Consider the following 27,322-nt stretch of genomic DNA (forward strand, 5'->3'; position numbering starts at 1 on the left):
AACTATGCGTAATCTTTTCAACAGGCGACATTAGTTGAAGGCCTACAGCGGACCTCCATGCGTCGCTCAAATAGAGAATCGCCGTACACAAAAGAGGATGTCGTTGATTTATAAATTGTTTAGATACATGTGTGCTCAACATTCCTTTACAACAATAATCCCCCCTCCCAATAAGCCGAAGAGCTGCCGAAGTTTTCGCGTGCGTTGAGGAAAATTCTGATGGCAACTTATGTCTTTAAGCATTCGTACTGAACAATAATGTATGTGCAATTGCGCGTGTTTTGTTTTTGATTTTTAAACTTTATTTTAAATGAACGTGATTTATTTATTTATATACTTTTTACCTAAAAAACTTTTGCATATTTATACCTATATATATATAAACAAGTCTTTTGTGTATTATATTTTCTGTATTTTAAATGAGTTAAGTGCCAAATATATACAAGAAAATATATTTTTAACGTGTGGTAAAAACAATTTTCAATTAAACTATATAAATCTAACGAATATAACGCAATGAATTGATATATAAGTCTTTTGCGTGCGTAAAACTAATTTAAAGGCCTAAACAAATTAATTAAACTAAATACAATATTTTTTATAACTGCTTCAAAAAGATTTTTCCTTTTTTATTTAACACTTTTGATTTACTTAGTATACAAACGACAATCTGTTTAAAAATTGAACAAAGCTGTCAAGTGTAAAGAATGCATTTATTTAAAATACCAATTGATTTGGATTGAGTTGTGAAAGTTTAACGAAAATATAAGATAAAGTATACAAAAATGCATTTACTAAATAAATTACAGAAAATCTACAAAATTTTTAAGACTTATTGTCAGAATTTCAAACTATACAGCATGTAGCTTGCACAAACAATACACGAAGTTAATTATCGTAAAAATAGATGTTTGACCCAGATCCACCACCGAACACACACCAATAAAAAAAGTGTTAACAATTTCCCATAGTTGGCACAAATTTGTTTGCCACTAAATTTCAGCAAATTAAAAATAAAACACATCAAATTGTAACGTGTTCATTATAGTTAAGCAATTTAAACTTCATTGTAATGTATTGAAATTCAATTAAAAAAACATTCAAAAATCAAATACCGACTCTTGTTTCATTTAATCGTCGATAGTTGGCGGCCATATATCGAATAAATATTGTGTACTTGCAATCGGTTGCTTATCGAAATATTATCGAAAAGCATTGTTGCCGTCTCTTTGCTCGTCCCTAACGCCACTCGCGTCGGCAATAATAATTTGTGCTTCTTTGGATTTTAACGCAATATTTATAAAATAAGTCAATTATCTGCTCATAGGAAGTCTTTTTGTACAGTTCTCTCTGAACCTAATACCGGCCGACATGGTGAAACTAACGCCGGAGCTGATCAATCAGTCGATGCAGTACATTAATCCGTGCAGAGAGCGAGAGCTTGATTTGCGCGGCTACAAAATACCACAGATCGAAAACCTGGGCGCTACTCTGGATCAGTTCGACACCATTGATTTGTCAGACAATGATCTGCGCAAGTTGGACAATCTGCCACACCTCCCGCGTTTAAAGTGCCTATTGTTGAACAACAACCGCATCTTACGCATCGCCGAGGGATTGGAGGAGGCGGTGCCCAACCTGAATTCCATCATTTTGACAGGCAACAATTTGCAGGAGCTGAGCGACTTAGAGCCACTGACTGCGTTCACAAAGTTAGAGACAATTTGCCTGCTAATTAATCCAGTCTCTACGAAGACTAATTACCGCGAGTACATGGCGTTCAAGTTCCCACACCTACGGTTGCTGGACTTCCGAAAAATAAGACAGAAAGATAGACGTGCTGCTCAAGAGTTCTTCCGCAGCAAACAGGGCAAGGATATGCTGAAAGAGGTGGCCAAAAAGTCAAAGCTGAGCGCAGCTGCGGCTCTGGCGGCAGAAGCGAACGGCAAAGTGGCCAGCGACGGTGGACATTTTGCGAATCCAGAAGACATGCAGCGTATACGTGAAGCAATCAAACGCGCCAGCTCCCTTGCAGAAGTGGAAAGACTGTCACAGATCCTGCAAAGTGGTCAACTGCCGGAAAAGTTCCTTCACGAGCTTGGGCAAAACGGGTCGACACATAATGGGACTGCTGCCGTGGCGATGGAATACTAGATGGCCTCTAACTTGTAGAAAATATATGATAATAAAGCATAGTAACAAATGGTTCGGCTTAAAACTTTATTCTCGGTAACAAGTTTCCTATCAGCAAATTTTGTACAGAACTATTGTAGGCTTGCAATGGGAACTATTAATATTAAAATGTTGTTTAACTAAGAGTTTAATAATCTAAATCCGTATTGTCTAGGAATTGCAATAGTCTACTTACCAAGTTTGGTTAAGGTGGGGTCAACCGTCCAGGCACGTGATTCATCCACGAAGAACGCTGCCTTGGGGGCCACCTGCTGAGATTTCTTTCAATCCATAATGGCCATGACCATGCTAACCGTTCCTGGCGTTCATCCAGACAGACGGACGGGTATGTGTTATTCGACTTGTCGCGTCATGCATATCAAAAAGTGTTTTAGCACCCCACTTCAGAAATCTGCAACTTTATTTCTACTCCCCACCTATACACAAATATTAATTTCCAGTAAAACGCGCCATTCCTTTTGCAAAGCGAATATTTCTATGCTTAACGAACTTATAGCAGCAAGTAATTTATCCTTTTTGTATAGTGCTGTTGATATGTCGACTGCCATATAAATACAACTAAATGAAACTGGCAAGATAGCCTACCACATATTAAATTAATAATAAAATTTGAATATATGTGTATGTAAGAAATACAAAGTACATTAATGTTGGCGAAATATATAAAATATATATAGTATACTTTATGGGGCCGATTTTGTTACCTTGTGGTTATTTTATTTTTGCACAAACCTTATATTTATGTACTAAAACCTTTTTACCCTTTTGTTATTGGCACATGTACCCCTATTCCTAGTAAACTCAAGTGAGGATGAGTACAACCAAGCGTGGAGCATTTATATTATTTGAGTTCTGCGAGTAATGTATAAATAGGCTCTATTATTAAATGCATATAGGATTAAAAAGTGAAGCACGTGCTTAACTCTTATTTATCCAATCAATTGGAGATACCCTATAATACAGCTCTGCTCTGGGATCCAGGTGCACATACGGCCGGACAGAGAGGGCTAGATCGACTCGTTTTGTCATACTGTTACATTTTTCACTTTCCGCAAACATATGTAATATACTCTTGTACCTCTTAGGTTTAGGTGCATAAACTTATTAAACTTTTGTAAACTAAGTAAACAAACTACCTTTTCAATCATGACTTTAAAATGAAAGTCATATATTTTTCATTAACCTTTTTTGAAACGTCTTAAAATTGATTTTAGCTAACTCAATTCATCGGTTATTTCCGATCAAAATATATATAAACAAACTGTATGCTATTGTGTTTCACATAATTTCGAAGTGAAATAAATGCTCAGTTTAATGAAATATCAGTTTCTCTTGAGATGATTGGCAACAAGTTAAATCATAGAATTAAATAATGTGCGTACATTTGTGTGAGTGTGACTTACAATACGTCTATCAAAATTAAGTAAAATATGTTTAGTTAATACGAACACTTAATTACGATCTGCTCTCAATTTATCCTTAAGGTAGTAAGTTATTGGTATATCTAAGAGAAAACGTCGGTGTGCGAACGCACATTAAGTGTGCGAATACTAATACATAAGTAAAATGTACAAAAATATATGTATATATAGAGTTATATAGACAATACGGATATATACAGACGGTGTATATATATATATGAAAATATTTTAGAGCAGCGTTTATAATTGTGTGCGCGTGGACATGTCGAATGCGCCGCTTTAGACGAACTTAATAACTAACAATAGGTAGCAGTTTTGTATGTACAGCGCGCTAATCTTTTCCAGAAACTAGCAGAAAAAGAATGTACAACAGTAATAATTCGGCTTGCGAAGGATTGAATAGAATAATGAGAACTGGGCTAACGGTGGGTAGCGGTACTGGTAGTGCATGCTGGGTAGTGGTTAGATAGCGCTCAGCACCCACTATCGCCGCACAGCGCCGCATCACTGGACACCAATTGACCGGCACGGGACCAACTGATGCGTCTTCTCGGCGCTGGCGATACCGGCGTCGATGCTTCCGAGCCGCCACTAACACAAACAGCCGAATCATCTGCACTTGCTGGCGTCACGGGACGTTCGCAGCTTGCGCCAATTTCTGATATCGGCACGGCTGATGCTGTGTGTGTTGCCTCCTCGCACTGCGGCACTACATCCTTGAAGCTTTGATTGGGAGGCGTAATGAGGAGCATGTTAATTGATATGAGCAGCGGATGAACCAGCTTAGGATCGAGCACCATCAGCGATACCTCCTCGTTCTTTTCCAAACTGAGCGAGCTTATTTCCGAGGTCTGTGTGAACACGGGCTGTCGTTGGGCATTTATGGACGTCACTGTGGTGCGCACCATAAACTTGCGCTTGGTTTGCAGGCTCAGGACACGCTCGTGCTCGTGTCGATGATGCCGGCGAATGTTCAGTCTGCGTGAGTCCATAATTAAAATGAGATCCATGCCATAATTAAAGCCCGTCCAACGCCATTTCTGATACCCAGGCTCAAGGAGCAGGCGACCGCAACGCATGCAATTCTCGTAGAATTCATCATCGTCGAGCTGCTGCGGACTGCTGAAGAGCCAGCACCAATAGATATAACAATGATTAGTGCTATTCATGGGTAACATGCTGATAACTTACCCATCCTCCTGACCATGGTCGATACGCAACAGCGCATCCCAATGACTGTGTATGTGGCGATAGAGCCACTCCTTGGGAATTATGTTGTCATTGAATATAATCTTTAAGTCCATATAGTGGTTGGTAAGGTACTGTGTGCGCAGCTTCTGAAATACACACACATAGGGCTGGCCCTCGGGTGTGGCCAGGAACGAGCGCTCCTCCATGCGATTGGCAAAGTATGCCCATTGGACAATATCCACGGCAGGGGTATGCGTATCTACACCCGCATTAGCTAAACGCTGCTGGGTCTTCTGGGCCTCAGCAAGCTGGGCTGGATCCTCAGGATCGTAATCGGGATGCAGGCGCAAGAACATCCAAGTGCGCAACAGCGTATACAGTGAGAATTCCGTTTGCATCACATACAGATCGTGGCTGGAGGTAAGTGCACTCATCAGATCTATAGATATGTGCCGCAAGAGGTTTGGATGCTTATTGTAGATGCTTAGTAAATTTATTTGAAACCATTGAAACGTTGATTTCTTGACGCTCAGAACGCCATACTGGCAGGCAGCTTCATAGTACTGGATGGCAGTCTCAGCATTGATGTTGTCCACCATTACTTCGGCACACTTGTCTATAATGCCATCGAGATGGAAGAGCGTGGCCGTCGCCAGTACGGGAATAACATCCTTCGCATCAATCTCGATCTCATCTGAATACATGGAACCGAAAACCGCATCCAAGCTTTCAACGTGTATTCGAGGATCCAAGATCTGAATATGAACGAAATCCTGTTTCGCCTCCCTCCAAGAACCATTGAACATGGTATAGAAGTAGGGGCTTTGACTTAGATATACCTTATGCAAATGCCACACCTTATCCAATGCCATTACAGCCACATCCGAGTTCTGTTGCTCTTTGAAGAGCGCCTTGTAAATGTATTGTGTGGTTGTAAGGAGCTTCTTTCTGTGGAAAATTCGAAAGTATAGAAATCCCAAGTTCTGATAAATAATCAAGCATGCCACTTACTTTTTTGCTGATGTGGAATCCAGCTCAGACTGTTCCTCGCGTCCAGACGTTGAATCCATGCTGCGTTTTCGCTTCCGCCGACTGCTAAACACTTCGGCCACATTGCTCTGCACAGATCCCATGATCTGCCCCATCTTACAGAGGTTTGGGAAAACTCACCACTGAGGGAAAAATCTGCGCGAAACCCAAAAATTTGTTTATTAATAAGTGTAGCGGTTTTACCACCTTAGCTCCTATTGCTTATTGAAAGACATGTTTGTTCAATATATATGGATATGTATGTATGTGCTTTATGTATTTGTTTGTGTCAGTTATAAAAAGCATATGACATTTCTAAATGAGACAGATAAAACTGTGCGTTATCTTCAGCGGGTTCTACAGACATACAAATGTACTTTAAACTCAAACAAAATGAGGGCATTTGTTAAGAATGATTTTTGAAAATGGGATTATATGTACGAGTATATAGAACTTAATTAAGGTGTAGTTTAATGCAGTTAAGATAACTCAGCCATTCTGTAGTTACATTTAAATCCGTTGACATGAAATTTTTGAAGAATTTATTCCTGTGGGATTAACTGTTGCCTATTCACATCCCAGAAATTCGGAAAAATTGACTTCTTTTTGATTTAAATGTCGAATTTGATTAAATCGCTTACTATATAGAGTCCCGAATTTATCTAAATTGACTATTTACTACTACTTTGATCGTAGTATAATTTTCATTTAAGCCAACAAGTCATCTTTTGTAGAATTAATTTAGAAATGATCGAAAATTATTCTAAATTGTATCGACTTTTCTACCCGTATACGTTTGATTTACGATGATCTTTAAATAAGTCTTCATTAAGTGAATTATATATTTTTAATAATATAATATTTTATTCAAATTTGAAATCTGAAAACTGAATCTGTTAATCTTCAAGGGAAATCTTGTACATACTTGTATGTATTTTTTTTTTAAATCACCCCCTTTATAAACCGAATTATAACAGATATTTAGCCAAATTTACAAAAATATTAATATTAATGTTTGATTTGGTTTTTTTTTATAGCCGAGTGATCTTCTGTACCTATCTACTTGTCGCATGCATCGATTTCTAGACTTGTTATATGTGCGTGTGTTCTAGTTTCTGTATTAAATAATCCGGCTGATATCGTTGTAGTCAAACTTCTTTGTGCTTCTTTTATTGATTTCTTTGAGAACGTTGCCAGGTGACAAACACGCACCTTTATCGAGTCAAAGGCACGACCCAATTGACCCACTTTTGGCACGATTCCATGCCAAGCAAACTAAAGAGAAATTAACACGATATATGTATATCGTAATAATTCAAATGCATTTGGGGCACGTTACATGGGCCAAGTGGGAGGTCGTTAATTGGTGGAGGGAGCAGGTGGGCGTGGTTAACCCACACACTAATATTTGAAAGTTACGACTCTATAGGCCTGAATGCATTTCTTCACTCCATACGTTAAACACTCTGAACAAATATTGGAAGATTAGCATTCGTTTTGTTATTTGTAGAGACGTGTGTGTTTGTGTTTGTGTGTGTGTGTGTGAGTGCGTTGTGAGAGCTCAAAGCGATTGTTGCTCGAGAAATGATGTCATACCTTTTTAAATGCGTTGACAGCAACAACTACTTTGGGCAACAATCACTGTAAAAAGTTGTGTATTTGTTTGTTTATGTTTATAAATAGAACGGCTTTAGAGCAACAAATGTTTTTTTTTAGCATTATCGGCAAACCCGTTTACACGCGCTTTTGTTTATGCTCCAACAATCAGATGTAAACTAAACTTTTTTATGCTGCCTTCTGGGCGTAAGCGTGTCAAGGACGCTTCGCTGACTATAAACAATGAACAGCAACCAATTTTGATTTGTTTGTGTTCGTTTGATCGCATTACAACATACACACACACACATATGTACACATGTAAGTTAAATCACAACACACACACGCTGATTGAATGTGAATTCGCTTCAAAAGTCTCGTCACGTCTGATAGTCAACAACAAGCAATGCAAAGCCCCATCTTTGGGGCAACAAAACAGATACAGTACAACCTCAGTATGTTATCTTTTTATTTTTTAAATAAGAAATCGATTTATAAGCAGCAAAAAGTTACAATTTTTTTTAACAATTAAAACTAAGCAAAGTCATTGAATATTGTCTGTATATTTTTTAAATAATACAAGTTTATAATGTTTATTTTTTCGTTTCAAAATAATTTAAACATTATCGCTTCAAAAATATTACAGCTAATTATTTTTTAAACAAAATGACTGATTAGTAATTTTTATAGTTTAAACAGTTTTTTGAAAGTGTATTTGGCTAAAATGCTTTATAAAACTCCTTTATTATATAAACAATCTACTCTTTAAATAGTTTTGATCCTGATGAAGTTAAAAAGCTAACCAACTAATATGTTTTACTGTACGCGTAACTTTAACTTGACGCGAAAGAAACTTTGCTGCGGCGCAGATACGAAAACAAAAGTTAACTATGAAAACCGGTTTGAGCGCAGCCACACACACACACACACACACACATACATATGTATATTCCTGCGCGTACAGAAGTACTTACATCTATTTCTTATAAGACCAAAACAAGTTGGAGTGCAGCGTTTACTTAATTACGTCATGGATTTCGGAGCTGAAGCATAGCAAGGCGAATCGTCTAGCCAAGCACCATGCTTGCCGTTAAAATACGTGAAAGAGAGCACTCTTTAGAGCTCAATTAATAATGCAGACATACAAGCATATGCATATAACATATTTGAAAAAAAAAAAAAATTAATGTTGCCCGGGTAGTTAAGGCTAAGTAACGTGGACGTCGTCTAAGAAGCCAACAAGCCCGGGCGGAAGCGAACCCACAACTACTGCGTATAAGTGTGTCTAAATCAAAATGTTTAGACGGCGAGGCCACCTCCACAATGAAAAACCAGCTGACTAAACTTGATAAAAGACAGCATGTGTATGTGGCGAGCCTCTTTGATGGGCGGCGATAACGGAGAGGCAGCAGTGAAACTATGAAATTTAAACAGACTTCTTAACTTAAATGTACATACATATGTCTAGATGTTCAATAAATGTCTCACTTATATGTATTTATGCGAAGTTCAGCGAACTTTCGAAATAGCAACAGGGAAGCGAAACGAAAAGTCAGCTGTTAAGAAAGAATGAAGGTAAACCGTAGTTTGTGTATGTGGTATCAGTCTCTTTATAATTCATTTTTCCTATGACTGATAAGGCAGCCGAACAAATGGAATTATATATGACAACTTATGGCAAATATCACGACAGTTTTAAATTTAAAACAAGAAATGTCATATTGTTTTAATAAAATTACAGTTAGTTTCCCTCTCTTAACACTCTCTTTTTGTATGCAATTTCAAAAGGGAGATATTATTAGTATGTATTTCTAAAGTTGCTGCAGCTGCTGCACATTCCGCTGACGTTAAATTACTGTAAAAAGTAAATCTTCAGACTAAAAATAGCGAGATAGTAAATATATATGAAACTTTGTAGTCGTGTACATATGTATTTATATACGTTTATATATACATATGTGTACGTACATATACATATGTATGTAGGCACATGTGGGGGAACAAATTTGGAGCAACAACAAAAATGACGCAGTAACGCACAAACTCTTGAGAGTGGGGGTGCGTTAGTGTCTGTGTGACGACGAATGAGAGCGAGAGAGCAGCAAAAACGACAACAAAACAACAGCGAAAGATAAATACGCAAAAATGCATAGAGAAGGAGCAAACAAAAAACAGGCTGATAATATATGTAGACTAAAACTTACTGTAAATCTGCAATTGCAGTTCCGCGTTTTTTTTATATAACTACAAGTATTCCACTTAGCGCTATATTGTTCTATGTATTAACAAGTCCCAAGTCGTGGGAATTATGTTGCCTTAAACATGTTGCACTTAATTTTTCATTAGTATGCACACGTTGCAATTGCACGGAACAAAATGTTTGTATTATCTATCAAAATTCAATGTATGCCCTTCTTTCAAACAAGAGCAAACGCGCGCAGCAGTCCGACTGAATCATGGGCCGAATTGATTGAAACTGAATAGAGGTGACCAAGGCATTCATGATATTTTGTGTAGCTATTATTTTATCACGAATTTCGCAACGCGGCGTGAAAAGTACTTAAAATAACAGCCCTCCATGTAAGCGTGCAATGTTGCAGTTTTAATGCAGAATATTAATAAATTATAAAATATATTTTAAAGTAAGTCAAGTATTAGGTAAGACTATTTATATTAAATGAAATTGCAATATCTTGCAAAAGTTGGGCCGATCGTAAAGACCGTTTATATATACCTGCTTACATTTTGGTTAAGCCATAAGTGTACCGTCCAAATTAATAATAATTTTCTTTCCATGTTATTTATAGGATGATCGAAATCAGTCCAATATTAATTGTGTATATATATATCTGATCATTCAAATACCAAAATTATATAAATGCAACATTCACTGTATTATGCTTTCCGGCCATCTCTAATACACGACCAACTGTTTGGCACATACGCTATTTTTATCGGTCTGGTAAGGTCATGCGGAAATCTGCCATTACTAGACTAATTTGACATTCACAGTGAATGGCTATTATTTTAAAACTGCAAATTGAAAAATTGACCCGTTCTTTGAGTTAAAATTAAATTTAACTAAAAATGAAGACTTCACCAAAGAAATCACATCGTGGTGGGGTATCACTTCGCTTACGTGAGGCGCGTAACGTGCAAGCTGCAGCGCCATCAGTGGAAAGCAACAATGATGAAGACGACATGGAGTCTGAACTTCCGATCCGAGGACGTCCTTCTAAAAAACTAATGCTGCAGCAACAACAACATCGTTTCCAGGTCAAATTGCAGCCTGAGCTGAAAACCGTTGCCGCCGCAGCAGGAGCAACGTCTAGCGGTTCCAGTTCCGGTCGCTCCGCCACCAAAACCAAGCGCTCAACATACAAGAAGGGCAGCAGTGGCGGCGCCAACAACTCCTCCCAAAAGGCCATTAATGAATCCTACGTGATGCGTCTGTTCGAGCGGAGCTTGGATTTGTCCAAATACAAAGACAAAACACCTCTGTATCCCATCTGTCGTGCGTGGATGGCCAATCAGCCGCGAAATCCGAGCGTGGCGATGTACAACAATGAGGAGGCCGGAGATGCTGTCAAGCGCGAGGACAATGCGGAGGAGGTGTTGGAGAAGCTCCGTAGTGGTGAGCTAAAAGTCTTGAAGCAAATGCCACAGGCACGTACTACGGAATTGTCGCTGATACCACCGCGTTTGAACTTCACCAAGGCGGAGAAGAAAGAAGAGCAAGCTTTAGAAAACGCAAGCAAGGAGCAACTTTTAGCTGCAAACACAGAGCGTTGGAAACGGGTGCGCGGACATTGGTTAAAGCATGCGCAGCAATACGAGCGTGAACGCTACGAAATTATTGACCAGATAATGGATGTTGTGTGCAAGAATTGAAATATGTACAAATTTATAATACAATAGGTTACTGCAGAAATTAAAATATAAAACATAAGGCTAACATTTTGTCATTGACTTGAATAAATGTTTATTTGTATGCGTAGATGCGTTTTCCTTTTTCAATAGCATTGAGTTAATTAAATCTAGATGTCTGCGGTTGGATAGAGCCGCGAAATTCGCCAATCTCTTTTGCGTAAAAATAGAATTTAAAATGCTGCTGGATTGTTCTTGTTTGGTTGTTTAGTGTAGTGGTTTTAGTTGAGAATGTTCCTGCAGCTGGAGCGTCGAGCTGATGTTCTATATACATAAGCGTTATGGGGTTGTGTGTGTGTTGAGAGTTGGTATACAGACAGCAGCTGCAGCTACCCCTCCCAACAACGCATATATGTATACTACAGTGGGTCCATTACACTGCGCCGCCCACTTCCCACTGCTGCTCATAATACGCGCTCCAGCCCTCCGCTAACGGTCGCAATTTATTCGACCTTGAGCAACTCCACATCGAAGGTGAGGGTGGCATTGGGAGGAATGACACCAGGATGGCCACGACTACCGTAGGCGTAGTCCGGCGAGCAAATCAACTTGGCACGCTGTCCAACGCTGAGTTGAGCTACTCCTTCATCCCAGCCACGGATTACCTCGCCCTTGCCAATGGTGAACTTGAAAGGCTTGTTGCGGTCGCGAGAGGAATCAAACTTCTTGCCATCGTCCAAAGTGCCCGTGTAGTGGACCGACACTTTTTGGCCGTTCTTGGGGAATGTGCTACCTGCAAAGATAAGAGCGAATACATAGGTATGAGCGAGATAAATATATTGCATATGTATTGGCCGGCCATAGCGTCAAATGGGTAATTTTCCATCGCTTCTGCAACGGCGAGGGCGGCAAAGATATTGTCATATATGAAACAATTTCATTGCATTAAATATATTATATTTAGTCACTTACCATCACCGGGAGAGATTGGCACAACCTGTACGCCCATTGTATTTACTAGTTTCTTTGCAAGCTAATTTTCACAAATGCACGTTGCACGGCCGACGCCGATATAAAGATATTGACGGAAGAAAAAAAAATCAAAATGGCCGTAATATCTATCGATATGCCCGTGATATCGATGTGGTAATAGTGTTACGTTTAGCAGCACTGCTTTTTTGTGTTAGACAGTTGAAACAATTTGAAACGTGTTTTTAAAGCAATATTTTCGGAAAAATATTATTGATGTAGAATGTAAAGAATGTAAGTACTCCTAATAAACTAGTAAGTACCCTTTAGGGACAGGAAATAAAAATATCACAAGTTGGTTCCAAACATGATTTTGGTGGCATTAATTTGTTGAGCAACATTAATTTGCTTAGCAACATTCATTTGTTTAGCAAAGCCATGGTCATTTGGTTTTATATATTTAAACGATTTCCCAGTTTCGTTCTGTGATAATCGAGATATAACATCATTTAGAAGGATGTTGTTGTTACAAAAACTGAAGAGGATCACTTACAGATGAAGCAGATTATGAATAGAAGTGTGAAACTCACCAGAGACTTCCGCATACGAGGGATTGCGTCTCACTAAACGCTCGCAGGCTGGGGTAATGTGGGGGCAATGGGCTTAATAATATTTAATACCTTTAATAGTATCTGGCGTAACGCAACTGGAAGGTATGTACTCTTTTCCGCAGGATACACCAAGATTTGCGATGTGATTTGACACCGTTTGCACTTAGCACTCGTTTTCCGCCGGGGTTTGGAAAAATGCTTTCTTTTCTTGAAGAGGCAATATTTAGAAAATAAAATTAAGCAGTTGGGCTAAAAAAAGTAACGTCAAAGTACCTGCAGGCCGAATAAAGCTATATAAATGTTTTTTTTTTTGTGTTTTTGTAATCAGAATACATACTTGATCATCATTTTAAAAGTGTCCTTAGCATACAGGCAATAATGATTTCATCATTGCCATTTTATGAACAATGGCATCATCAGAACTATAGCACTTTGATGAACAGTTTTTGAGAGCTTTATTTAAGTATGTAAGTATATGGACATGCATATATATTTTGTCATCTTCTCAGAAGCATATTTGTAGTATCCTAAATTGCTGAAGTACCCACAGGACAATAAAAAGTGGAGTTGCTATAACTGGCGACACAAATTAACCAACTCGAGTAGGATCTGAGTCGACGAAATCTGGTTAAACATCGTTCACATATTCTCTTATTACAAAAGAGAATAAATATTTGATCGTATAATCAGTTAATCTGTTGCTTAAATGATAACACATTCGACTATTCTTTCTATTTGATTTTATTTTCAGTCATTTTATTTTTGAATAATATTTTGCATGTTTTTGTTTTTACAATTTTTGCGCTTTTTTTACATACAGACACAATTCTATATAATAATATGCAGATTGCCATTACATTTAGGAATTAAATGCTAACTTTGAATAACGATGCAAAATGTTTATGTACATTGTTTTGTATAACGAATTAACATTATATATAGTTTAAAATTAAAGAGCCTATTGCATTGCCCCCAGCGCATGTTGTTTTTTTATGTTGTTTTGTTTTCGCATTTGCTTTTGCAAATCTTTTGACTTTAAAACTAATTTATCTAAGTAAATCACTAAATTAATATTAAAACATTTGTACGCTTCAATTTGTATGCACGGGTCTTGTGTATTTGTTTTTTATATCCGTAATCCTTTAGGTTATGTCTGTTCTTTCAGTTATTATACGTATGTATGTACTCGTACGTATATATACGTATATATGTATTTATGTTTGTATGTATGTATATTCATGAGTCGGTGTCAGTCTTATAAAATTTGAACCCAGGACAATTTTGCTTTGTTATCAGAATAGTTGAAAGAACAATTGAAAATTAAGGGTATGCTTGACAATAATTCTGAGGTAGTTACGTTGCTTGAAAATCCATTGATAAGAAACGAAAAAAAAGTAGATATATAGTATTAACTAAACATTATCATACTATATATTTAATACTAATGCTAAATAATTTTTAAAACAAATCACTGGCATTTTAACATTACTAAGTTGTATCTAAAACATATTCGGGATTCACTGGACATGCATTGAAGTCCTTATCCAATCCTAAACGTTATTTGAGCCTCTGTTGCTCTGTAGCCTTTCGCTGTTGACGATATCGGTGCCTACTTCAGTCTTACGTAAGTAAATAGTGTGTGTGTGTGTGTGATTGTGTGTGTACTATACACATATGTATGTATATAGTATATGCTTTTGATTTCTTCGCCTATAATCTATATAGTTTGTTTCTTCTCTTTAGGAAATTCGACTGAGCGCAAAGGTTTACAACTAAAATGGCCGACTAATGCCTAACGGTCTATTAGCTATTCTAGTATTATTAGCTACAATTTGCTGTGGATGTGTGGAAACTAAGCTAGCTATACCTATAATCTATGTATGTATGTATATATATTTCTCTTTTTTAGGCACAAAGTGATGCTGACAACAATTTTGGGTACTTGTGTTTAAATTTGATTTGAGTGCAGAATGCGCTTGTTACGAAAAGTGTTTCCATTTGTATTCCGTTTCATATTTAGTTTAAAGCTTCACTACCGCTGATCAGTTATGGGCGTACGCCCCAAGCTACAAGTAGTGTGGGCGCAGCCGAAACGATTAGAACACAACATATACGAGTTAAAGTATGCACGTTGTACGCTGCAGGATAAACGACGATATCTAAAGATAAGGAGCTCGAACCTAAATTGTAAAAAAATGCTATAATTATTTAAAGTAGTGAACATGTGAACTAACTATACATATGTATGTGGTGGGCAGGACTCGCGATCTAATCCGGCGATGCCTGCGAATTGAATATGGAATCGTAGCTGTCGGCCGCATATTGCCAGGCCATGGTAAGCATCAATCAGTCATTGCGGGCCTCGGACTCGGCCAGCAGTTCGCGCTTGAGCGCCACCGCGTGCTCCGACATGGCCGATGAGGGCGGAGGCGTAGAGGCCTCATCGTTGTAGTGCTGCGCCTCTCGCTCCCTCTCCCTCTCCCGCTCCCGCTCCCGTTCCTGCTCCTGGTCCCTCTCCTCCCTCGGCTCGTTGTGCTTGCCATTGGTCGAGTGGTTGTCGCCACTGCTGCTGCTCAGAGGAGGCATTATGACACTGGCGGCACACTCCATGGGCGAACCTGAGCGTGCGGGTGGGGGTGGGGGTGGCGAGTAGGGGGATTCCGGACGCTTGTGCAGCATTATGTGCGGCGAAATGACGCGCTGCTTGCGAGCCAACGACAAGTCCTCTACATGATCGTCCTCATCGTCAGCGTCGCGCTCATCCTGTTCGAGAGTCTCACGCTTGATCAGACGCTCGCCGTGCTTCTCCTGCTCCTGGGCGTAGTGGCGCGACAGTGCCGGACTGGGCGAGCGTGCCGAATGCCCGTTGGAGCCGGGTGGACTATTGGACATGCGATTAGCCGCTGCATGTGCCGCGGCCGCCAGGGCCATAGCATGTAGAGCTTCGCGTCCTGCAATGTCGCCGCCACGATTCTCCAGGGCCTGCTGCAGGAAGGCATGATCCAGCAGAGCTGCCGCCGAATGGGGAATGGTTGGTGGCATGCTGTGATGACTCTCGCTGCGATGACCATGCGATGAGTGCTCCTTGGCCTCGCGCTCCTCATGCATGGCCGAGAGCAGCTGCTGCTCCGTTTGGCCATAATTGTGGGCGGCCGCTGCGGCGGCGGCATAGGGGAACGCTGCCGATGATTCAACACTGGGTGGACTGCGCTTAGGTGTGCGATGGGTGCCACGTCCGGTGGTGATGTTCAGCTTGCGCACCTTGTCGTACAGGGTGCGAGAGGGCAGGCCGAACTTGCGGCTAGCCTGGAGGGCACTCATGCCCTCGCGGACACACTGGATGGCACACATCATATCGGCGCGGGTGTATTGCTTGTACCGCTTCCATTCGGGCTTCTTGCTGCCGCCACCGGACTGATTGCCAGTGTCCTCGTCGAAGGAGCGGTCTGTGTGTGGAGATAGCGGTTCCTGAAAAGGTAAAGAGACAAATTAGAGCTAGGCCTATAGGTTTTTATGAATTTGAATTATAGTACATTGGACTCGCTCTGATTAGCTTTTGTAATTTTTAATCGAATATTTCTAGTACATACTAGTTATTAGGTGAGTCTATATTATTGCGAACTCTGAGGAGTATTTTATTTTAGTTCACAAAAGGTCAAAATTATATATTTTGAGCATAAAAATAGAAATAGGTTTGTCATGAACTTAATGCAAATGCCTAGTGGTCGGCTAATTTATTAAAATTACGTTTCTGAGTCAATATTTTTTCTGCTAAACTAAAATGGTTGTTAAAACATAATTTTTAAATATGTTTAGGATTCATTTACATTTCAGTTCTAGACGCACTGTTAATTGCTCTATCAATAAAATCGATTTTGTTACATACTTCAAAATTACTCCAAAATATATTCCAAATAATATATGTATATACTTTCTTTCAGATTAGGGACCAAAAATTGAGAAAATTAAATTTGTCTAAGTCCTTATGGCATTCTGTATAGTGCCAGATATTTGAGAGTTGAACTCCATTTGAGTTTTGAATTGAAATGGGCGTAGTTTGCGAAAATACTATTCAAGTGACACCATTGAACAGAGATCTGGTTAACTTACCTTATCACCACCATAGTCGGATCCATTGAAACTGTGGCTGTTGCCACCACCACTGCTGCTATGCTGATGTGTGGGGGTCTTCTCTGCCGAGGTGTTGCTCTTCTCGTTCTTGAAGACGCCCGGCAAGAGGAGGGGATTGGGCTGCGAGGAGTCTGCCGAATTGGCCTGTGCCAGCACATTCCGCAAAATGGGGGTATCACGATTCATAAACATGCTCGATATGGCGGACAGCTTCTTGCGCTTGAGCGGATTCATGTCGGCGGCTGACTCATAGACTGAATTGAGCATCGCAGCTGCAGCGGCTGATGGCGACATGGGCCACTGGCCTGCCTCGCCGGCTGCTGCCGCATGTGGAGTGCTATGGGTGGGTGTCAAGGGTGCTTCAGCTGCCGAATGATGGGTGCCAATGGGGCCGGGGGATTTACGATAGAGGTTCGTGTATGGTGGCGCTTGGTATCCACCGAAAGGCGGCGGCGGTGGGGAGGAGCTGCTCGAGATGGCAGCACTGGGTGAAATGTGTGTCGAGGTTGAGATCACTGAAGAGGAGTTGGTGTTGCTGATGCTGCCACCATGTGGGCCATATGCATCACCACCGTTCAAAGCAGCCGCCTTGTTCAAGGTGCTGGAGCTCGAAGGGGTGGCTACGTTGGCTGTGCTGGCGGCATGGAACTGATGATGGTGTGCTTGATGGTGATGGCCAGGTGGTGGTACTCGCTCCTCAGCCCCCGCTGTCGACGACGAGGATGCCTTGTGATTGAACTTCATGAGATTGTCGTAGAGCCCTTTGACTTGCAGCTCCTTGGCGGTGCGCAGTATCTCTGGCTCCTGGCTCTTTGTCACCGTCGTCTCGCCCGTGTACATATATTGCAGCAGTGCCGCAATCTCGAACCCCTTCACGCCCGGCAAAATGATGCTGCACTGATCCTGGGGCACATCCTGCAGTATGCTCTGGAAATAGGGCGAGTTGGCGGCCAGCACCACGCGATGCGCCTTAAACTGTTCATCGTCCACCACAATGGTGCAGTCCACATAGCTGCCCACCTCGTGCAGGGCATGCAGGATCTGCACTAGATTTGTCTGATGGTTGTTCCAGCGCAGACAATACGTTTGGCCCTCTGTAGCCGGTGTTCCTCCGGCCGCCCCTGGTATGGGACCACCCATTTCGCTGTGGCGTTGTGTGTGCTTTGCGCGCTGACGGGGATGCTGGTGGGGATGATTGTGGGAGTGAGGGTGGGAATGGGAATGCAGATGATGCTGGAACAGTGCCTGCTCCGGCTCCTCGTCCGGTGCGTTGTCGCTGTTGCTGCTACTGTTGTTGCTGTTATTGTTGTTGTTACTATTACTGTTGAAGGCGCCACTCAAACTGCCAAAGGCGGCGCCCAGCAGCGTGGGTGAATAGGAAGAGAGATGTTTACGCACCTTGAGAGCCAGTTTAAGGCTTGGCGTTCAACAGTTTGCTGCACCACCGAAAAATAGAAGAAAACAAGAAAGATATTTTCGATGAGAATTACGATTATATATACTTGTACATATGTGAACTACACAAAATTTGCAACCACAATGTGTCAGTCCTATCGAATTTTGCATGGGTTGCTAAATTCAAAGACAAACGAATTTTTACTACACAGAGCAAAAAACAAAAAATACACAAAAATTCTTAAAAGCTAGAAAGTGTTCTTCTCATGATAAGCTGGAGAAGGCAGCCAATAAGTGGTTTATTATTAATGTTATGTTAATTGATAGATTATGCATATCCATATCCATTTCTAGGGCACAGTGAGGCTTTCTTCTTTAACATAAATATTGTAATACTCGTATTAGGGACAGCTGGCAAAATGTTTCCTACGCATTTTCGTCTAGTTTCTAATTTCGTTTTTGGGCGTCAAATACATAAAAGCTAGCACATATACAAGTACATATGTACAAGTATGTATGTATGTGTATATATGTAAGTACACCACCACCCTCTGTCGTACATACAGGTGTGCAAAAAATCATCACCCACACCATTAACGTGCCACTTCCGCCCCACTTCCCCAAGTCGCACCTCTCCATCGCGCTCCCACATCCCACCAGCCTCTCACTCCCACACACGCGGTGTCTTTTCATTGCAAAAGTTGGCTTTTTTTCTCGCGCATTTTTGGCGGAAAATCTTGGTTTTAAAATTTATGCCCAGCAAGAGCAACAACAACAACAACAATGCAAGCACACCAAGTTTTATGCGCCATAAAAAGCGAAAGCACTGAGTAGAGCAGAGTAGAAATGCGTGAATAACAACAACAACAACAACAACAAAAATAACAACGACAAAAAAATGGGGGAAAAAATATGCGAACATCCCTTGAAAAACGTGAAGCAAGCGCGCGTATTTTTCCGGCTGCTTTTCGCGCTTCGATGCCGCGTTTTACATATACTATATGTATATTTTTTTTATAGGCGGCCTGGAAAGCTGGAAGCCTAACCTCAAGGCACACGCACTCACACACACACACACACACACACACACACACACTTACACCAATGAAACCAAAAAACTTGCAATAATTTGCGTTGTTCAGTTTTCATTCATTTTTTTCCTGTATTTCCTGCTCAGTATATTTTGTTGTGTTCTTTTTTTCCTTTTTTTCGGGAAAATGTGGTCGCCTGGACAAGGGTGGGTGTATGTGTGTGTGTGCGGTGTATTTTGCGTGTGTCACAGGCTGTTTAGTTTCAAAAAGTTGTTGTGCCCAAAAGTGGTTGCTCACTCGAATTACACATTTCGAAATTTCAAATTGAAAAATGCGTTTTCCTGCCTTTTTTGCATGCACACCCAAAAGTCAAGAGCTCAAGTGGTCAGGCCATGCCATATGCTGTCTGCATGCGTTCCTAAGTGTGAGTGTGTGTCTACAAGTATGTGTGTATGGTAGTTGATGATGATGATGATGACCATGTCGCCATGTGCAACATATGTTGGACATACTTCCAGATCAGCGCCATGTGTGGAATTGCCAAAACTGGAGGCGTTCTTAAATGACAGAATGCAATAAATGATGTCGAAGTAAAAAGTCTAACCGCTTTGTCAGTTGCCGGCAAAATCTCCAGTTACCAAACAGGTATACTCGTAGTCGGCTAACTGCGCCCCCATATCAATAAATTGCACAAATAAGATAAAGAAGAGCAAAAAACAAAAACAAAAACAACAACCGACAAGAGGGAAATGTCAAAGACAGACAACGCACAAAAGGCGCACAACAACAAATGCGAAGCGTATTGTTCGATAAAGTGGAGTGCGAGTGCGGAAAATGCGTAAAACAATCTTTGTGTTTTTCTTTTTATTTTTGCCCATTGTCTGCCCAAAACGGATAATGCAGTCCCAGAACCTGCTGCCACACATGCGCCGTCAACGATGCCATCTACTGTCTTCTTTTCTTCTCTATTCTTCCCCTCGCTCCCGTCATTCCCTTGCTATTATGCCTTGGCCGTTTTTATGTTTTTTTGCGCAACCAATCGGCAGAGCAGCAGGTAGTTGAACAGCAGCATTAAACGTTTTCAAATTTTAACTGCGTAAGCGCATTATTAACCCATACGCAGGGCATTATTAACACCTATGCAGCCCCTTGCCTATAACTCTTATACGATATTGCGCATACGCCGCGATCACTAGCAAGCTGTAAAAGCTTTCTAACAGAGCTTTCCGGTTTTCTAGATACGCTGTTAGCGGCACTGTTAAGGCTCTGTTAACGGGCAATGCTCGTCAGCGGCCACCATTTTGTTGTCTACGAGAAACTTTAATTAAAAATTATAAATAAAAAACAGCAACCACGAACGAGCGCGTCATTGAAACCAATAAACGAATGCACTTGGAAACCGGTTTGCGTTTAGAGTTTTCCAGTTTCTTTTTTATTTATATACTTTTTGGAACTGCTTTGTGGTCAATTTTTTACGAAAATAAAAGAATTGCGAAATGCAGCAAATATGCGTTTTTGTGTTTAAGCTCAAATAGTCATGTAAGACGTTGTAAATATAAATAAAAATATGCAACAAATCATATTACGATAAATATAATGCATATTTATGTAGGAATTCTTGTACATTTGTACGTAGTTTATAGTAAGAATTGATTGTTCAAATTATTGAATTAAATACAATTGCCTATCATAGAATACGAGGTGTGCACTGCAAGAAAATCGTTACAAATGCATTCCATTTTACAATGATGGCATAAAATAATATGAAACACTTACATTGGAGTTTTATATGATTTCGTATGATTTTTTCTTTCTATTTTTTATGAATTTTAGGCATTTAAGAAAATTTAAAAAAAATTGTCATTAAAAATAAACAAAAAATTATAAAATAGTGTGAACAAATTGTAACAAAATGGAAAATTTTAACCGCATTTTGCAATTTTTGTTTTTCGAATATTGTTAATAAAAATATAATCATTCAATTCCTTAAATTAATAGTTCCATAAAATATAACACATTTTGTGTACAAAAACGCATTTCTAATCAAAATAATTTAGTGTTAGTTAAGAATATGGGTAAAGTTGCAAATTATTTAAGAAATGCATTTAAAAGTTATTTTATTTATTGTATTGCAACTGTGTGTGCGTGAAATGCTTATAACTTACCACGAAATATTAATAAAGCCGCAGGTTGGGCACAACTAATTTTTTCAACAGCAACTGCAAATTTTATAAATCGCCACTTTTAAATAAGTGTTTTTTTTTTTTTTTTGTTTTGCTGTGTCCTAAATGTTTGTTTCAATTGTATTGTTTGTATGTTATTTATTGCAATTGTTTTTATGCCACAAATATTTTAATGATTTATTTAATTAGTATTAGCAAAATGGATGTGTTTATAACAAATATTTGAGTTTTAAAATTTTTTTTGATTGTTGATTGTAATTGCCAAACTGTCACATTTTATGGTTTAGTCAATTTTTTGCGGACTTTGTTGCCGTTGATTGTTATTATTACTTTCTCAAAAGTGTTTCTAATTAACGGTATTGTGTTAATTTAGACGAATAAATCACGCACACAAGCACACGATGAGCAATCCGGAACGGCAGCAGCAGCAGCAGCAGTCGAATCGAAACGAAGCGAAATGTGCAGTTTATCCAAAAAAATGTGTTGTAAAAAATCGGTTGTTTCTGTTGAGTTCGATGTGTTTGTTGTATTGATGTGTTGTTGATCAATGTTTTTCTCAATCCACAATAACTGCGACACGTTTTGCGTTTTTTCTTGTAGTTTTGCGTGGCACGTTGTTGCAGATTCGAGCGCTCAAACTTGAATAAAACTGCCACGGCGCTTGTGTGCAGCAAGAGTCATTGAAAACAAAATTTCCCGAGTGAGACAGCGCACACATTTTCACAAACGCACGTACGCACACACATGCACATGCACACGCATACACAGACACACGCACGCATACGGCACGTACGAAGGGGAAGTGGCCGTGGAAAGCCTGAAAACTGTGCTACGGAAGCAGGCGCGTATGCCAGAGTAGCACAGCATGCTTTGGCCGCTCTCTGCGTGTGCTGCTTGCTGCTCGCTGCCTTCTGCTTGCATTGCCAACGTCAATTTTTTGCGCTTGCATTGGTGTTGGCTGCGAGTGAGAGTGCGAGTGCGAGTGTGAGTGTGAGAGTGTGCATTGCATATGGCTGCGCTGAGCACTCATTGGCACCCATTCGGAGAGTGCGCGTGAGTTTATGTAAGTGCATAACTCTGTGAATGTGTGTGTGCGTTGCTCTTTTTTTGGCGTACATTATAAAAAAAAAACTGTGGCGACTGCTGCTGTTTTGTGGCTGCATTTTTTATGCGTGGCGTGGCGTGGCGTGGCGGGGCTGGGCTGCAGGTTGAGCAGTACAGCTTGTTGTTTTTTTTTCGCTTTTCGAAAACTGGTATTTCTGCTTATGTACTCACACGCAAGCACACACACACACACGCATTTGGTTGTCTATCTTTGCTAGCATGTGTGCTATGTGTAAAGGGTTCAACAGCAAACTCTTTGACAAACATTATACGCACATTCACACACAAGCACGCAGTCTTTTTAATTACTTATACAATAAACGCATAGTTTTTCGTTAACATTGTTGCTTTTAATATGCAAAGATCTTAAAATTGCATCTCTCGTAGAATGGCCAGGTAGACTGCTATTCCAAGACAATTAGAACAATTTATGACCTTTACGTATTTGCCTCAGTTATGCAAATTTCTCATTGTAAGACGCAATCGGCAACGACCTTCAAACAGCAAAAATGTAATCAATAAACATTCGATGCATTCGGTTGAGGGTTAACCTTAACACTGCTCGCCTTGCAATTTACATATTACCTCAAATGTCGCTTGCCTACTCGTATGTTATTGTGATTTCGTATGCAAATGATGTCTTGCCAAAATATTGTAACGGTCATAAATGTTGAACAACATAAAGGGGTTGCTGATGTGGCATGTTGAGGGCATGTGCTTTGAATTAATTATGCAAAAACTATTGTATTTTAAATAAAACAAAGCACTGCTAGCACCTTTTTGAGTCAATCATATACCCACTCTATTTAAAAATAGTGTCTGACTTAGAACATTTTGTTTCTGCTGGAAGAAAACTAAAGCATTACTATGGTTTCGGCACAGATTTAAAATTGAAGTGAGTCCATATGGGACAATAATGGTATTTCGTGGGAAACCCTAGCCTGCAATGAATTATAGATCATATGTGCGATAATTGGACTGTTTGGAATCATATTCAATATTGTTTTTAACATGTTAAGTATTAAGCTATACTTTTAAAATAAAATAAAATAAAATTTAACAAAAAATGCTCTTTTCTATAAAATATCGACTAAACAACATGTTTTTTCTTCTCATATACACAGCGTAAGCAATTTTTATCTTATATTTGTATATCACATATGTATGTGTGTATTTTACATTTTTTCACAGTGTAATGTGTAGGCATAGCATATGTAAATAATTTAATTTAATGCATTGAGCGTGCCATTTAGGAAGCATTAATAATTTAAAAACAAATTTTGTTCAAATAAATTATTTTTTGTTTCCTAAGCTTTATGCATTTGGCGTTTGGCGAGACGTTTAGGTAGCATTCATAATTTAAAATGAATCTTGGCTTAATTGGTTCCAAGTTTTGTTGCTTTTATGCTATAAAAACGCAACAAATTGCATTCGAATGCATGATATACTCACACACACACACACACACACACATACACTAAATCACATATGTATATGAAATGTCGTAAGCGAATCACATCCGCGAATACAAATACAGGCACAAGTGCAATCAATGTGAGGGGCAACAGCATCAACAAATCTCGCACATGTGGAACTGTTGCGCTCCCGCTTGCACACACACACATACTCACACACACGCACACATAGACAGTCTATGTATGCACTCAATGCCCTCACAGCGACCTTATGTGAAAACGTTTTTTTCGCGCTTTCCTTGCGTTTTTCAACGCTTCTATGTGCATCTTGATTATGCGTGTACATATGTATGTATATATCTATATATATATATATATGTATGTATGTATGTAGAAAATCGTGATCATTGTGCGTAGCCTGTAGTTTTTGTTGGTTGCACTTTGAAATCGCTTTGTTGTTTGTTATTACCGCTTTTGTGTCGTCTCGCCTCGCCTCTCCTCTCCCTCACTCACTCTCTATACAGACTGCATACTGCGGTTTTTGTTTTGCGCTTGACCACAACAACAATAATAACAACAACAACAAAGTGGAAATTATAAAAAATAAAACGCAGCAAAACTTTAATTTTTTAATTGTGCATCATTAATTTCACGAGCTACTGCGCCGGTTGCCGCCTGTTTCGTTTCCTCTACGCCTCCACTGGCGCTGCTTTTGTGGCTATTTTTTTTTTGTGTGTATTTTTTTTTTTTGTGGACTACTCGTTTAGTCGTGGCTGTTGCTGTTTGAGTTTTTGTACAATTTCTTACAATAGCCATTAATCATGTTTTTAAATTAAGGTCAAACGCATTTCACAGACTTCTTGTATTTCTTCGACTGCACTTTTTGGCAGTTCAAATCTCAGGCCGCCTAGAAATCCATGTGCAAGTATAAACATATGTGTATACCTATGAATATACATATGTGTGCATGTAGTTTGAATCAAGCAGTGCCCGAAACCAAAATTAGTTCGCAAGTGCATTCACCTCTTTAGATTGCTGATAAGCTAGCAAAGACTTTGTTGCAGTGCGCTGTGTTTTTAGAGAGCTGAAATAATCTATATTTGTGTACATTATATAGTAACTGTACGCTATATAATTACATATATAATTCAAAAGTCAATACAAAAGTCAAGCATTAGGCATTTTTTATGTGCCATAATCGCGCTGTCAACTTTTTCGTGCGTCCCGTTCGAAGTTCTGGCACATTTACGAGTATAAATACAAAACTACTTCTGAAGTTGCACTGACTCTTGTAATCTTATCAACAATTTTCTTTTGCTTGGTTTTTTCCTCATCTTCTTCTTCTCCTCCTCCCTTTTTTTTTTAGCTGCACTGTGAAAGTCCAAAAGACCCGTCAGCGGCATTTTTCATGCAATTGATGTTGTTGCATAAACTCACCTCAGGTTTTATGGCATTAAAGCAATAATTATAAGTATATATATTCTTATAATCGAATTTGGGTAACTAATTAAAGACTATTTAATAGTCGAAGCTGATATATTCGCCTTTCAACTTAAAGTTTTGTACTCTAACTTAACAATACAAAGGCATTTTAAATATTTGCCGACATGTGTGCAATGCAGAAATTAAATTTCCCGTGCGTGTCTTAATCAACATTTTCAAATATCCTAAATGGCTTATTCTGTGGTCAGTGTTGACTCTGCTGACTTTTTGACTTTGTTTTCCTTGAGGAGATTAAATCTAAAGATAATAAATACCCACAATTCGCCATTGTGAGGGAATGTGTGTGTGTGTGTGTGTGTGTGTGTGTTAAATGAGCTATAACTTTTGCGTGCATTATAGTCGGGGCTCATTGTGAGAGATTAGCAGAAACAAATCCGCACATAATCCAACCGCAGTCAATAAAGCTGTTATGCTGAGCCATCTTAATGAACTGACGAGCGGTCCGACAGAATTGCAGGTAGATACTAGATCGGTTCAATTTGTTGTCGATGCAGCTGAAAAATTTGCAGTGCATGCTCCGCAGTCGATAATGTCATGTGTATAATTGATAATTGCTGGCCAGTGTACACTTGGAGGAAACAATCGAGGTGTAGACAGAAATAAATAACGCAACTAAGGAGAAGAAATGCTTTTCTTTCAGTGCATATGCATGACCTTCATAGAGCCTTGACTGGCAAAAACAAAGGCAAATTCCACAGCTTGTTGTTGTCCCAAACATTAAACATTAAAATGGCACACAAAGAGCGGCGATTCGATTGCATTCGAATTTCATTGTTCTTGCCTTCCATTTTGCGACTATCGCACTTTTGTATTCCAAATACAAGTATGTGGGCTAGCTTTTCCGGAAATGCAAATACAATGATTGTGAAAATGTTTTTTTTTTTTTGCTTATCTCGGCACAGATTTCTAATGCCTGTCTCTCGAATATTTTTGTGTGTAAGTGTTTGTCTGTAAATTATTTGCGATAGTCTTTATCAGCTCGCTTGAGTTCTTTGGGCGTTTTCTATCCGGCTGGCCAGCACGTGTAAAAGAAATATGTTAATGCTAATGTGCTTAGCATATGCCTGCCAAGTCTTCGTCAGCCATTGACCTGTGTCTTCTATTTAGGAGCCATTGTCATATTCGCCAGCTCTGCGGGTGCTTGCTTCTGCTTCTGGTTCTCCGGTTCTGTTTCTTGCTCGGCAAGCCGAAAGGGTTTTATGCTTTTATTATTATGGCAGCACAGTTACAATTTTTCGCGAAAATGTGCCAAAAATTTTCTATGGAAATGCAGTACCATTTTATTACCTCAACCCTTTTGGCCTTTTGTTTGTTTGTTTTTTGCTCATTAGTATCATTGAGGCGGAGAGTCGTTAATATTATGGTTTAGGTACAAATTTCTATGAATTGCGGATACAGTTTTGTAACGAAATGCAAAAAGACAAAAAAAAAAAACACACACACACACCTATTTACATATCTACTTGTATGTATATGTAGATATTTTTATACAAATTTTTATTGATACAGGTGCTATAAGTTTTGCTTACATGCTGCTTGTTCGAGTTTCCCCCAATAATAGCCATGTTATAGAAGCGGAATGGATCTACTAGATGCCGTTTAGTTTGTCGCGAGCAAATAACAAAACATTCTAGCTTGAATTTATTTTTTCAATGTTTAAATTATGCTACTTTTCCAAAAATT

At 39.4% G+C, this 27,322-nt stretch overlaps 6 protein-coding genes across 14 annotated transcripts in view; 3 read left to right on the plus strand and 3 right to left on the minus strand.

Annotated features, from left to right (window-relative positions):
* LOC115624372 (F-actin-uncapping protein LRRC16A) overlaps nt 1–402 on the plus strand; it is a 31,547-nt gene extending 31,145 nt beyond the window's left edge. For 3 of the 4 annotated variants that reach the window (XM_030519051.1, XM_030519061.1, XM_030519071.1), the window contains one exon: nt 25–402. In XM_030519051.1, the coding sequence (XP_030374911.1) occupies nt 25–114 (90 nt within the window). In that variant the 3' untranslated portion in view covers nt 115–402. The remainder of the gene's footprint in view (nt 1–24) is intronic. The other variant, XM_030519080.1, reaches the window with a different exon arrangement.
* Nucleotides 403–1,230: 828 nt separating this feature from the next.
* Nucleotides 1,231–2,203, plus strand: LOC115633649 (probable U2 small nuclear ribonucleoprotein A'). The gene has a single exon (XM_030531091.1). It carries the CDS (start codon nt 1,372–1,374, stop codon nt 2,152–2,154), a length of 783 nt encoding a protein of 260 aa, XP_030386951.1. The 5' UTR covers nt 1,231–1,371; the 3' UTR covers nt 2,155–2,203.
* Nucleotides 2,204–3,462: 1,259 nt separating this feature from the next.
* Nucleotides 3,463–9,873, minus strand: LOC115624440 (protein germ cell-less). 6 transcript variants are annotated; one of them, XM_030519175.1, is made up of 4 exons: nt 9,635–9,873; nt 5,813–5,990; nt 4,806–5,753; nt 3,463–4,736 (listed from the first exon to the last, which is right to left on the minus strand). In XM_030519175.1, the coding sequence occupies exons 2-4, from the start codon at nt 5,917–5,919 to the stop codon at nt 4,088–4,090; spliced, it is 1,704 nt and encodes a 567-aa protein (XP_030375035.1). In that variant the 5' UTR covers nt 5,920–5,990; nt 9,635–9,873; the 3' UTR covers nt 3,463–4,087. The 6 variants fall into 6 exon arrangements, with proteins under 6 accessions (XP_030375035.1, XP_030375029.1, XP_030375026.1 ...); XM_030519169.1 differs by having other exon boundaries at nt 3,463–4,733; nt 5,817–5,990; nt 9,635–9,870; XM_030519166.1 differs by having other exon boundaries at nt 5,817–5,990; nt 9,635–9,869.
* Nucleotides 9,874–10,465: 592 nt separating this feature from the next.
* On the plus strand, nt 10,466–11,385 carry LOC115623509 (protein lin-37 homolog). Its single transcript, XM_030517892.1, has one exon. It carries the CDS (start codon nt 10,518–10,520, stop codon nt 11,319–11,321), a length of 804 nt encoding a protein of 267 aa, XP_030373752.1. The 5' UTR covers nt 10,466–10,517; the 3' UTR covers nt 11,322–11,385.
* A 2-nt stretch (nt 11,386–11,387) lies between these two features.
* Nucleotides 11,388–12,414, minus strand: LOC115623519 (12 kDa FK506-binding protein). The gene is made up of 2 exons (XM_030517904.1): nt 12,270–12,414; nt 11,388–12,090 (listed from the first exon to the last, which is right to left on the minus strand). The coding sequence occupies exons 1-2, from the start codon at nt 12,304–12,306 to the stop codon at nt 11,801–11,803; spliced, it is 327 nt and encodes a 108-aa protein (XP_030373764.1). The 5' UTR covers nt 12,307–12,414; the 3' UTR covers nt 11,388–11,800.
* Nucleotides 12,415–15,145: 2,731 nt separating this feature from the next.
* LOC115627076 (broad-complex core protein) lies at nt 15,146–18,148 on the minus strand. The gene is given in 4 exon segments (XM_030522663.1): nt 15,146–15,353; nt 15,414–16,345; nt 16,988–17,642; nt 17,727–18,148. Coding segments are annotated over 4 exon segments (2,217 nt in total).
* Between the last annotated feature and the right edge of the window lie 9,174 nt (nt 18,149–27,322).

The sequence above is a fragment of the Scaptodrosophila lebanonensis genome, unplaced genomic scaffold, assembly GCF_003285725.1.
Source record: "Scaptodrosophila lebanonensis strain 11010-0011.00,11010-0021.00 unplaced genomic scaffold, SlebRS2 tig00000001-arrow-pilon, whole genome shotgun sequence".
In the NCBI taxonomy this organism is placed as follows: Eukaryota; Metazoa; Arthropoda; class Insecta; order Diptera; family Drosophilidae; genus Scaptodrosophila; species Scaptodrosophila lebanonensis.

Coding starts and splice junctions, on each gene's coding strand:
- LOC115623519 (XM_030517904.1), bottom strand. CDS start 12,306: ATGGGCGTACAGGTTGTGCCAATCTCTCCCGGTGATG. Junction 12,091..12,269: donor GCCAATCTCTCCCGGTGATG/GTAAGTGACTAA, acceptor TTATCTTTGCAG/GTAGCACATTCCCCAAGAAC.
- LOC115633649 (XM_030531091.1), top strand. CDS start 1,372: ATGGTGAAACTAACGCCGGAGCTGATCAATCAGTCGATGCAGTACATT.
- LOC115624440 (XM_030519166.1), bottom strand. CDS start 5,950: ATGGGGCAGATCATGGGATCTGTGCAGAGCAATGTGGCCGAAGTGTTT. Junction 5,754..5,816: donor GATTCCACATCAGCAAAAAA/GTAAGTGGCATG, acceptor AATTTTCCACAG/AAAGAAGCTCCTTACAACCA. Junction 4,737..4,805: donor GACCATGGTCAGGAGGATGG/GTAAGTTATCAG, acceptor CTGGCTCTTCAG/CAGTCCGCAGCAGCTCGACG.
- LOC115623509 (XM_030517892.1), top strand. CDS start 10,518: ATGAAGACTTCACCAAAGAAATCACATCGTGGTGGGGTATCACTTCGC.